The sequence below is a fragment of the Leptidea sinapis genome, chromosome 17 (assembly GCF_905404315.1).
Source record: "Leptidea sinapis chromosome 17, ilLepSina1.1, whole genome shotgun sequence".
Classification (NCBI taxonomy): Eukaryota; Metazoa; Arthropoda; class Insecta; order Lepidoptera; family Pieridae; genus Leptidea; species Leptidea sinapis.
In genome coordinates this window covers 13,153,768-13,167,395 of record NC_066281.1, presented here as the reverse complement: position 1 = coordinate 13,167,395, position 13,628 = coordinate 13,153,768, and the positions used below count along the sequence as shown (strand labels likewise).

The 13,628-nt window shown below is 39.7% G+C and overlaps 1 protein-coding gene across 1 annotated transcript; it reads left to right on the top strand.

Moving 5' to 3' along the window:
• Positions 1 to 2,574: 2,574 nt before the first annotated feature.
• Positions 2,575 to 13,201, top strand: LOC126968975 (uncharacterized abhydrolase domain-containing protein DDB_G0269086-like). The gene is made up of 5 exons (XM_050814232.1): positions 2,575 to 2,683; positions 3,835 to 4,041; positions 10,043 to 10,215; positions 10,719 to 10,885; positions 12,759 to 13,201. Exons 1-5 carry the CDS (start codon positions 2,606 to 2,608, stop codon positions 13,073 to 13,075), a joined length of 942 nt encoding a protein of 313 aa, XP_050670189.1. The 5' UTR covers positions 2,575 to 2,605; the 3' UTR covers positions 13,076 to 13,201.
• Positions 13,202 to 13,628: the final 427 nt, after the last annotated feature.

The following is a 13,628-nucleotide window of genomic DNA, read 5'->3' as shown; positions in this document are numbered from 1 at the left end:
TCATACTGCCCTTCCCTCGGGTGGTGGTGATGTTTTAATGATACACAAATAAAATTTGAAAACAAAATTTTATGAACGATGTGGGACTTGAACCCATGACCTCTGGCTTTCCGGGCCAGTGCTCTGCCGACTGGCACAAACATAAAAAAATGTTTATTTTTACAAGAGCGACATCTCAAGTCAATTTCCTTATATGCAAATCAATATTTGCATATTCCTTATGATACCATTGGGTTTGAGCAGGTTATCAAAGAGGTCGTGGGTTCGACTCCCGCATCGTTCATAAAATTTTGTTTTAAAATTTTATTTGTGTATTAATCCTAGAAGTGAGGGATATCACTTTAAAAACATAACAAATTCTATTTGTTTACCCAGGTTGTTAAGTTCGCGAAAGACGACGAAAAAAGCCGCGTTCTCATCTACATCATGACAACGCTTCTTCACACACGGCCACCAAAACTAAGTCAGTTTTAGCGTCCGAAAAAGTACAACTCATAACCCATACTACACATAGCCCCGACCTAGCACCCTGTGATTTCTGGTTTTTCCCCAAAATCAAAGATTTGATGAGAGGTTTCACTTTTGCCAATTCAGAAGAGACAGTGATAGCGTTCAATCAGCACATAGAAAACATGCCTTCAGATCTGTGGTCCTCCTGTTTTAAAAAAAGGTACGATCATATGAAAAAATGTTTAAAATGTAAAGGAGAGTATTTTGAAAAGCAATAAACAATATTTTGGTTATAACATGTTGTTTTTAAGTTACGCAAAACTTTTAATGTGACCTACCTATATGTGATTGTAAATAGGGTTGGTAAATTTAAATTTAGTGCAAAATACTTTAAATTTAATGGTAAGGTGAGAGATATTCACCTAATTATTGAAATTAGGTGAATATCTTTATTCACCAGTGGGAGGCTCCTATGCACGGGATCCCGGCTAGATTATGGGTACCACAACGGCGCCTATTTCTGCCGCGAAACAATAATGTGCACACATTACTTAGTTTCGGTCTGATTGGCGCGCTTGCTAGTGAAATTACTGTTTTCTCCAATAATCCTAATCCTTGTTCTGGGCAGGACTAATCAATTACCATCAGCTGAACGCCTTGCATTTTTCATTACAACAACAGGGAGCATATTTTACGAAATAATTCTTGATGTTATGATATATTATTGACAACTTCATAAAAAACATTATTTTATTTATTACTAGGTACCCCGCGACGTCTTATTTATTTTTACATCTTGGGTTACATTACTGGACTTTTAGTAGGGATCCCTAATATTTTGAAAATATTATATAGCCTATAAGACTCGGGGATAATGTAGCTTCCCAACAGTGAAATAATTATTCAAATCGGTTCAGTAGTTGCGGAGCCTATTCAATGCACACAAATAAACAATCAAATCTTTCCTCTTTATAATATTAGTATAGATATACAGAACAACGTCTGTCAACAACTAGAAATAAAATATACCATTTGGCTGCTCAAAGACCTAAAACGTCATTTCGCAGCACAAAAGAATAAATTACAGCTAAAAATTATCCGAAGAGCTGTTCAACCCGATTCCTGCCGCCGAATTCCACCTTCGCACGACACGCCACAAGTTAGGATATCATCCTCACCATCTGGATGTGTGGCGGTCCTCCACAGTGCGGTTTTCAAGGAGCTTTCTTCCACGTACTACAAAGCTGTGGAATGTCCTTCCTTGTGCGGTGTTTCAGGGACGATACGACATGGGTGCCTTCAAAAAAGTGCGTACACCTTCCTTAAAGGCCGGCAACGCTCCTGTGATTCCTCTGGTGTTGCAAGAGATTGTGGGCGGCGGTGATCACTTAACAACAGGTGACCCGTACGCTAGTTTGTCCTCCTATTTCATAAAAAAAAAACAAAATTGTGCTGCCATTTACATTCCATGGCTTTCCACATAATCAAAGAAGAGATTAAAAAATAGCCTGAATCAAAAATAATTTCAGAATTTATTATGTTTAACTCCGCCATACGGGCTCTATAAATCCACACAGTAAGCCACTAAAACCAATTTTTTTTAATGTAAATTAATAGCAATTAATCGACTTAATAAAAAAAATTAACATGTCCAACAGTCTTTTATCTTTCGCCGATATGCTTTTTATATCATTCATATCTACAACATAATTATAATATTATGTGGTTTTATTGCGACTAAACATAAGTCATGCAACAATAAATTCAATGTTAAAGCAGCTGAAAAATAACTAATTGTAATTCCTTTTTCAAACAAACAAATATATTTTTCTAACCATTTTAAAAGGATTAAAGAATTTATATTTTAAGGGCATAATTTGATTTTAATTGTAGAAGTTCCATAAAAAAAATAAACATTCACATTTATATGAATCGGATTTAAAAAAGAGTAATGATATTAATTTACTGAATATAAAAACAAAATGGTAGCGTACGTAACTATAGATTTGGCTGTATGGTGTAGAGTCGTTTGCCATCTTAATAAAAAAAGGTATTTTCCCGCCATTATGTTATGATATGTTGAAGTAAATAATATGTTGAATAAAGTTGTGATTCACTCAAAACATTATTATAAAATTAAGAAAAACTACATTAAATGGCTTCCAAAGCATCTGATTTTGAAATATTTGAAAAACAGTTCGCAGAACTGGTTGCAGAATTTCAACAGTTGAGCGTGAGTTATTTTGATAACAGTACAGTTTTATAAACAACATACAAATGACTATTTATTCGAGTAATAGGGATATTACTTCAAAGTTTCTTAAATTATTATTTTGATGTAAGCTGTAATTTAATTCATTTGGAAGTACTGTTTCATATTGTATGGAAACCTATTTATTTAAAACACAAAAGATTTTTCATACTAGGTATATGGGCACTGTAAGATGATGTTATGTTAGCAAATTGACCGATTTGGTATTACAATTTTCAAGGATCTTTTTACAGTAGAAGAATTGAGTTGCGAGACTTGGTTTTTTTTACAAGTTGTGTTTTTGATGGTATCCCATTTCTTTTTGTAGATAATCCAACTTTTTTCCTTTCAAGACTTAATAATAATTATTAAAGTGCCTAACTGTATAAATAACATTGTAATCTCATATATTACAGAGTTATTTATGCAGTTGGTGTATCTAGATAACTGGACCGAAATTACAAAATATTTTTATTTCCTTGATATATACACGTAATAACAATTGTATTCAAAATTTGAATCTTCTAGAAGTGCCTTAAACTTTTGACAAAATTATGAAAATATGACTAGTTATAACTTAAACTATTGGTTTAAATAGAATGAAATCTATACTAATATTATAAAGCTGCAGTGTTTGTTTGTTTGTTTGAACGCGCTAATCTCTGGTACTACTGGTCCGATTTGATCGATGATTCTTTCAGTGTTGGGTAGTCCATTTATCGAGGAAGGTTAAAGGCTATGTTTTTTTTTTTCAAAATTAGGGATCCGTAATAAAATTGCTATTTTGTAACACAAAGTGTAAAATCGAAAACCCATTTTTGCGTGCGCTGCAAAAACTATTGACAATAGAACAAAATGATGTACAGGCTATAATATAGGCAAAATTTTATTACTTATAAAACTATCGCGTGAATTATACTTTATATGGCAAAACAACGTTTGCCGGGTCAGCTAGTTTTAAATATACCGTGCTTACACAATGTCTGCTTGGTTACTGTATTCAGGGTTTTAGTTTTATCCACAAAGAAGTCATAGGGAGGTCGAAAATGGCCTCATGTTTTTGCTCGACTTGGCGATAATTATAGTTCAATCAAAACATTTGAGCGGATAATCTTATTACGTTCACTACTAAGATATCAGAGACACGGTTACGAGACGCGCTTCGTGCGGAAGCAACTCGCGCAGAGGCAGCGGAAGCGGCGCGGGACGCGTTACAGCGAAACGCGATAGATGCGCGTGCGAACGCCGAGGCGGCCGCAGCCGGCGCCGCACAAGTCGCGGATACACTAACACGGGTTCAAGATGAACTAACCAGCGTCAAAATGGAATTAGAACTTAAGGTAACTTTGTGTTAAGTGGCCATAATTTCAGAAAAATGTTCCAAACCACAATCATGTCGAAATTGAGTTAAGAACACAAAACTGGCCATGTGATTCACATTAACGGACTGACAAAAAATGGCCGCCCTACTATCCCTCTTTAAATGACATCATGTCGAACTTGAGTTAAGAACACAAAACTGGCCACGTGATTCATATTAACGGACTGACAAAAAATGGCCGCCCCATAGGAGGACAAACGAGCGTACGGGTCACTTGGTGTTAAGTGATCACCGCCGCCCACACTCTCCTGCAACACCAGAGGAATCACAAGAGCGTTGCCGGCCTTTAAGGAAGGTGTACGCGCTTTTCTTGAAGGTACCCATGTCGTATCGTCCCGGAAACACCGCACAAGGAAGCTCATTCCACAGCTTCGTGGTACGAGGAAGAAAGCTCCTTGAAAACCGCACTGTGGAGGACCGCCACACATCCAGATGGTGAGGATGATATCGTAACTTGTGGCGTGTCGTGCGAAGGTGAAATTCGGCGGCAAGAATCAGGTTGAACAGCTCTTCGGAACACTCCCCGTGATAAATGCGGTAGAAGACACACAATGCAGCGACGTCTCTACGCAACGCCAAGTGATCCAGCCGTTCACAGAGTACTGAGTCCCCGACAATTCGAGCTGCTCTGCGTTGCAAGCGGTCAAATGGATCGAGCTGATACTGGGGTGAGCCAGACCAGAGATGACAGCAATACTTCATGTGAGGCCGGACCTGCGCTTTGTAGAGCGCTAGAATGTGGGCTGGCTTGAAGTATTGCCGTGCTCTATTTATGACGCCCAGTTTTTTTGAAGCCGGTTTGCCTTTGCCCTCCAGATGGCCATGGAAATGGCAATTGCTTGAGATTTCGAGACCCAGTATTCCGATACTAGGCGAGGCTTTAAGGGAAGTGTTCTCGAAGAGCGGTGATACGGCAAATGGGGTTTTTTTAGTGGTAAACGCGCAAACTTGAGTTTTCTGGGGGTTAAATTGGACAAGGTTCAACTTATCCCATTCCGCGACCTTCTCGAGAGAGGACTCGATAGAAGACACAAGTTTCTCCCGGCACTGGTCGACGTTTTCCCGAGAGAGACCTGCATGGCCCGTGTATACGGCATCACCAGTGCTGTCGTCTGCATAGCAATGCATGTTGGCGGTGTCCAACATATCATTGATATGCAGAAGAAACAGCGTGGGAGATAGCACACAGCCTTGGGGCACTCCAGCGTTCACGGGCTTGGGATTCGAGCAATAACCGTCGATAACGACCTGTATGCTGCGCCCAGTGAGGAAGCTGAAGGTCCACTTGCATAAGCTCTCGGGAAGCCCAAATGATGGAAGTTTTGCGAGGAGCGCCTTGTGCCATACACGATCAAAGGCCTTCGCTATATCCAGACCAACTGCCAGGCCTTCCCCCTTGCTTTCAATAGCCGCCGCCCATCTATGTGTTAGGTATACAAGAAGATCGCCAGTCGACCGACCATGGCGAAAGCCGTACTGCCGGTCGTTGATCAACTGGTGACCCTTAAGGTATACCAAGAGCTGGCGGTTAATTATGCTCTCCATGATTTTGGAGAGTAGGGAGGTAATAGCAATAGGCCTGTAGTTTGCCGGATCCGAACTGTCTCCTTTTTTTGGGATCGGATGGACAAGGGCTGACTTCCATGAATCAGGTACTACGCCTTTTGAATAAGAGTGCCGGAATAAACGCGTTAGCACCGGCGTCAACTCAGGGGCACACATTCTAAGCACGATTGGAGAAATGCCATCCGGCCCGCTCGACTTCCTGACGTCCAACGAAAACAGAGCTCGCCTAACAGTTTTCTGTCGGAACTGTACTTCAGGCATGGAGCTCTGACACCGCTGGATGGTTGGCGGTGTTTTTCCGTTGTCGTCAAGAGTCGAGTTGGAGGCAAAAAGAGTGCACAGGAGATCGGCTTTCTCTTTTGCCGTATGGGCCAGGGTGTCATTCCTCATGTGCAACGGCGGCATGGACGGCTGGTTGAAGTTACCAAGAGCAGCTTTCGACAACGACCAGAACTTGCGTGTTCCGGTCGGGTAACTGGAAAGCTGCTCGCCAATTTTGACGACGTGCTTCGATTTCGCACGGGCGATTTGCCGCTTAAAAAATCTGGAGGCACGGTTATATTTCCTCTTCAGAACTTTGCAGTTCGGATCCTTTGAGCCCAGCGCCGCAACCCAAGTTCGATACGCCTGTTTTTTGCAGTCAGATGCTGCTTTAACTGACGCATCGAACCAGGGCTGTGATCTGCCACCGATCGGTACTACAGAGCTTGGTATAAAAATATCCATGCCCTGCAGTATCACATCGGCTACTGCAACGGCGCAGGCACTAGAATCATCCGAAGGGAAACAAACCCTGCCCCAAGGGTAGGATGCAAAAAAGGAACGCATCCTATCCCAATCTGCTGACTTGTAGTGCCAAACGCGGCGGGTCGCTGGTGGTCTGCGACGTTGGCGTCGGATAGGCACTACACTCCTGACCAGGCAATGGTCGGACGTTCCGAGAGGGGCGTCGACAGAGACCTGGTAACCATCGGGATGTGTAGTCAGCAGAAGATCTAATAAGGACGGCATGTGGCTATCCACATCCGGGAGCCGCGTCGGTGACTCAACCAATTGGGACAGACCATACGCCAATGCAAAATTATGCACAGATCGCCCTGCGTAGTCTGTGGTACGTGATCCAAGCCATTCAGCATTGTGCCCGTTGAAATCACCCAAGACTACGATTTCAGCGGAGGGGATCTGAGCAAGCACGTCATCAAATGCCGCTTGAACGCAGCCCATGAGGTGATCCGTTTCTGCGTTACCACTATGGGACCTGTAGACACACGCATCGATGCGGACGCGGTCCTCTAAATCTACGCGGAGCCAGAGAGTAGACAGGCCCCTACCCTCAAAATTGCCGAGACGGCGACAGCAGATATCCTCCCTAACGTACACACATACCCCGGCATGAGGCATGAAATTATGCTCAATTTTGTACCCGGGGTACGTTAAATATGACGTATCGCTAGGTCGAGATATCTGCGTCTCCGTATGGAAACACAAGGCCGGCTGCGCCGTCTCAAGGTGGTGGTGGACGGCGTTTAAGTTGGAGTGAATTCCCCGGATGTTACAAAGGTGTTGCTGCCCTGTTTGTCCTGTGACATACGCGGTACTGTGCCCTCCCCAGAATACGAGGGGCAGCCCGAGCGCGAATGCTCGGGGAGGGATTCTCCGGCTCTACAAGAGCCGGTACCCTCCTGGGGTAATTTCTTTTTTAGGACCGCTCTCAAATTTCGTTGGGGGGGGGGGGGGAAGAACGGGGGGGAATGGACTCCGGTCCTCGACACTAACCTATGCGAAACATAGCGGCACTAGGCCGCTACTTCACGCCGGTATTCTGTGCGAGTGTGGTAAGTAACCCGGACGTGTCTGGCCCGATTGTGCTGACGTCATAAGACAGCAGCGTGACTCTCCCACTTTCAAAAAGCCCGTAGTCGCCTCTTACGATACCCTTGGACCTGGGACTACCCTATTCTTTTTACGCCCCGGGGCAGCACAGGGCAAAATTCCTCTTTAAATGAGATCATGACTAGTAGTCCAACCCACAAGTATGGAATACACTAATATTTATTAAACTTGAAACACGAATTCCTTATAATGTTTGTGGCTTGGATCGTTTTTCAGGAACTACCTGAAAATTATACTTCAAATCTAGTGGTAGCCTTATTAGAAATTATAAACTTTACTAATTTTTATTTACATGTTACGTATATCAAGGTTACTTCATTTCAATAAAAAATATGTGAAAAATAAACATTTTCGAGTACTTTTGAAGCAGTACTACAATCAATTCTACAGCATCTGTTAGATTATAAACTAAATATTGCCTACGGTCTATATTATCTTTGTGCTGCCGAACTAAAGTCAAATTCAAATAAACTTTATTCAATTAGTCTTAAACTAAGCGCTTTTAAATTTTCAATAGAAATATTTCTCTTAAATTACTGAATTTACCATATGTATATCTACGGCCATTCTTTTCAATCAAAAAAGGGTAATTTATAATGCCTGAATAAGTTTTTAAGGTACTTCATCCAATATATGATTCGTGTTTAAATAATATAAATTATTTCATTAATTGTAATAAAGAATTATCTGTGTAAATATAAATTATCGTATATTGGTGCATTAACTTTTAGAGCTTGAATTCATTGTTTGTGTAAGGATACAATGTAAATATGATGGTCGTGATCACTGTCATAATTAGTAATTGCATTCAACAAATACAATGATTAATTAACTATAACAGGTCGATCTAGCACCAATTGCGCTATTTATAACCTAGGTGGTTAATAATCATAAAGAGAAAGGTTAAAAATATTTAAATTAACTGTTGCCTTTCAATACATTCTTGATAATGTAATAATATAGGCACATTAGCAAATTTTCTAGAAACTGATATGTCGAAAGGTAGAAGGGCCATTAGTTTTTAAAAAGCGCAGAACCACTGACCTATTGGTCATTGGCTCTGCTATAACTATATTTGTCCTACTGAGTTGGTAACATACCTACATTTAGCCTACTTATAATTTAATGCAACTGCTGAACCTGTTTTGTAATGCTCTAACAGGACTATTAGAAAAAGGAAACGATTCAAGAGAAATAGCCATTTTTATTTAGCTATCAAATAATCTCGTAATCCTTTTTAAAGCAAAGTAATAACACAGAGGTTCAGTATAGAAAAACAAGTAAATAGCTATAACATAATATTTTTAAAGCACAGAGATTCAGTATAGAAACACAAGTAAATAGCTATTACAATTTAACTAAGTACATAGGAATAAAGTTAATAGTTAAAGTTACTCACAATGTTCTCGCTTCGACTGCTGGCACCGAACTGAGCTGCGCACACGTGATGTCATCTCACGCGCGCCCGAAGGGCGCGTGGGGGATGAGTATCGAGGCGATAGCCTCCTGCATCAGGTATCAGCGCTGGACATGACTATGTCCAGGTCATTGGGGTGGGGTTCTTTCGTCCCCCATGACGTTTTTCCTTCCGTTTTTCATCTTTACTTCCTTCATTTGGCTTCTTGGTTGGCGCCCCTGCTTGTCCCGAGCGATCGAGCCCCGTAGAAAGGATACACGGGGCGATCAGCTGGTCGGCGAGGATTTTCGGCTTCAAGACTTCCGGGACTAAGTGTTCTAGTTGGAATGCTTTTATGCTGCTGAGCTGCGCGCACTCAAACAACTGGTTTTATACCCTTGCTATCGTTCGCGTGTAAGCCATTTAAATTAGGTAACTACCCACAAAATAATCAAGTGACGTTTTTAAATAATTGCTACAAAGCAAATTCAACTTATTTTGGATTCAAACAATATTCTAAAATCAGTAATTATTAACTAAAAATGATTGAAACTAATCTAAGTTCAAACTCATTACTAATCATATTTGGAGTCATTAATTAATTAATGTAAAACTGTAATCATCTTAAGTACAACACAACCAAGATTATAATTGAATAAACTTAAGAATAATCGCTGCGGCGACAGATATAATGTTAACATCAGAAACAAACATAAACTTGTAATGACTATTACCCGGTAAAAGTCGAGTTAGTAAGTGTATACGATCCGATACTATGTATATGCATTTACCATAATAATATGATCCCAGAAAATGTACAAAAAAATGTATTACGTTAAAAAAAACTTTGATAACACCTCAGAATTGGAGTGATTGCCCCTTATTCTGTATTTAATAAATAGATTTCAGTGTATCTATATGTTATCTAAAAAAAATTGCTCGCTAAGTTTCTTGCTCAATTCGCATTTTCTTTCTCCGGGGGCATATATTTTCGAAAGGTTACGGTGAGAGATGAATGATTTTGAATGTATTATTGCTAAGCTACCACTGCCTAGAAGTTAATTCTCACAATATATACCTAATGTGAAGTGAAGTTTATTTGCAGGAGCGACAACGTTCCATGTTCGAGGAGAAATGTTCAGATATGAATTTGAAAATAGTTGAACTCGAGAGAGAGCTGCTGCAGATACGGCCCATAATTTCCTCATATTCAACGTTACAGTGTGATTATTTGGAACTACAAGAAAAAATTACCACTTCGACGGAGCTCGCTCGAAGGTTAGTTTGCTAGTTTATACGAACCACTTTTATTGCTGCTTTCATTTAGCTATACAGCTAAATCTTGTGGAGTATGTGTAGGATGCCAATTTTTTTATGAAAATAAGGGACGAGACGAGCCAGACGTTCAGCTGATGGTAATTGATACGCCATACCCATTACAATGCCGTGCCAGGATTCTTGAAAGACCCAATAATTCTAAGCAGCACAACAACTGCGCTCGTCACCTTGGGACATAAGATGTTAAGTCTTATTTGCCCAGTAATTTCACTAGCTACGGCGCATTTTCCATTAGGGGGTAAATAAACTGGCGCTGAACTCCTGCAGTAAACTACATGACACAAATTCATTAAATATGATAACAATGCCTATAAAACGCGCTTTCATCCCACACCTTTAATGGCGGCAACACATCAATTTCCATTGGTATTACAAGAGATTTACTTTCGGATTTGCCATCCTATTTCATAATTCACTATTTTCTTGACTTTACTACCGTGCAGAGAAGCCAGCCGTTTGGAAGGTGAATTGCGCCGTGTAGAAAAATGTGCGAGCGCTGGTACGGAGTTGCGTGAACGCGCGCGACTTGCGGCTGCAGCGCACGCGCGGGAGAGACGCCTCGTAACCGCCGAGCTACACGACACGGCTCGTGAACTTCAACGTGCAAATGGTGACTAATATCAGCGATACCAGCTTTAAAAGTAACGCATAAAGCTCTGTTCAAATTGAGGCGAATAACGCACGGGACGCGGGACACGTTTTAGAGCAATTCGCTCGCTCGCTTAGCCTCTCAAACTGACGCGACTTCCCGCGTGTCATTTTTGGTTCTACAGTGGAGAAACATCATGCATCGTGAGATCAAACAATCCCGCCGGGCGTCCCGCTTGAGCGACTACTCGCGTCAATTTGAACACGTCCATTCAAGTTAGCTGACACAATCGACGCGAGCGACTTCCGTCCCGCGTCCCGCGCGATATTCGCCTCAGTTTAAACAGAGCTTAATTCTTCATAACTCTCACGCCTCAAATCTACGACCAATTTATGAACAACTTGCTGACCCAGTATACGTTATATTACCGTGTAAAGTAATAAAAAAAAATCTATACTTAAGTTAAATTTATTTGGGGTATAAAAATAGACGCAACCGATTCTCAGGCCTACCAAATATATCATACTACAATTATTGTATTCGATTGCCATCTTGCAACCTGATAGCGGTTTTGTGGATGGAACAGAATAATATGAAAATCGCGATACAAAATAGTTGTAGATTGTAGAAGGGCAAAAATTTGAAGTTGTATGTATTTGTCAATGCTGAAACATAATAAAATAAAAATAAAAAAAAATGTCAAAAAAATAAAAATTATTTATTTTAAGGGGTCACCCTTATCATTTAAGGGTATGAAAACTTCATATCGGCCGATTCTCAGAACTACCCGAAATGCACACAAAATTTCATACAAATCGATTCAGCCGTTTCGGAGGAGTTTGGTAACAAACACCGGGGAACGAGAATTTTATATATTAGATTAATGAAATTTATAAATATACTAATAAAGCAACTGTTTCTTTCAAGAAATATGATTATTTATAATATATTATTTATAATATATTAATAAAAAGCAAGAAACGTTTTCGTACCCAAAGTATAATACTCTTTACTTATGATAATACTTTATTGTTAGTTAATTAATTTTAAATACTATCGATTATAAGCTAATTAAAAATTCTAAACAATTATCAATTAGCTATTGCTTAGAAATGAGATTTAGAACACTGATTATATATATTTAATATTATTATTATCGCCTAATATTGGGACGCGTGAATTGCAATTTCCATACAAACTTTAATCGCTGGTAAGCTTTACGTCGTCCCATTGACAGACAGCGTGTACGGATAAGGTGGGTTACCGTCGATAATTTTATTGGGACAGAAAAGTCAACGATAGTTATCTGGATAGATAGATAGAGATATTCTCCGATTTCCACCTGACGAAAATAGTGCTTAGAGACGGATGGAGGATCTTCTGTCTTTAAGACGAACGGACCCTAATTGGATAGACTTTATTTCATATAACTTGGATCTTGCGATGATACGAGGTTATCGCAACCCACGGCTTGCTATAACGACAGGTATACTACCTACATTGTGGCGTTCTCTTGGTCGCATACATATCTGCATAATAACTTGTCAATCTGGAAACTTTTCAAGAGATTTTTTTTTGTTCAAATGTTGTGAGCCTTCTTGAGTGTAAATTCTGTAAGACTCACATGAGTCTCGTGCCAGAATTTGGCGAGTCAACATCTGACGATGCCTCGTGTTGAGGTGAAACACGTGTCGAATAGATTGAAGACGAATCTTAGCGGAATTTACACTCAAGAAGGCTCACAACATTTGACTAATTATGGATTTTCGCATAATAACGCCTAATTCAATGAATTAGAGTTTTTTTTAATAAGTAAGTAAGTTGTAAGTAGATAAATCTGCTTCCGAGTTTCAATTACTTAAATTGTGGAGAATTCAATGTCAAACATTTTCAGTTGAAATAACACATCTGAAGACGTTAAACTCTGAACTACAATACCGACTTTCCGAGGCAGCGGTTAAAATTAAAAAAGAAAGCGTCGAAAATTTTAACTACGAAGTGTTAATGGAAACGAAAGCTGCTCTAAAAGCAGAGAGAAACACGACATCAAGACTTGAACAAGCGTTGGCCACTGCAGTAGCTGATAACATGACTCTGGCTGCACAAATTCATGCCATTGACAATAAAGAAGTTATGTGCTCTGAAAAAACTGTGACCGATGATGCAGTTCCAACGAATATATGCCCTCTTGACTTGTTTCTTGCAGAATAATCGCAAAATTAAATTTATTATTTTCAAAAGATTAAAGTCAAAAGTAATTAAGGAGAGGTTTGTAGTTATGTTAGGGTTTCTTCCCAATTTCTCCGCCAATTCTCAACGAATTGTATTGGTACATTTTTATGCATGAAATAAAATTAATACTTTCTTCATTTTTGTGTAAGTATACATCCCTACTCTGTGGTATAACATTCTTAATGGATTAAGAATTGGGGAATACTCTATCTAAATATCTTGTTTCGATTAAATAATTTAATTCGAAGAACCGAATAAAAATTCGATGATGTTTTTTTATTTTTTTATATATATATGGAATAGGAGGACAAACGAGCGTACGGGTCACCTGGTGTTAAGTGATCACCGCCGCCCACATTCTCTTGCAACACCAGAGGAATCACAAGAGCGTTGTGTTATTATTTATAAACGAAAAAGAAACATGCAATCAATGAAATTAAACCCTTCTTTTTCTCGAAAGTTAAAGGTTAGGAAGCCCGGTTTTTAAGTAAAATTTATATTTACTTCTGAGTATCGTGGGTGGCTCTCACAC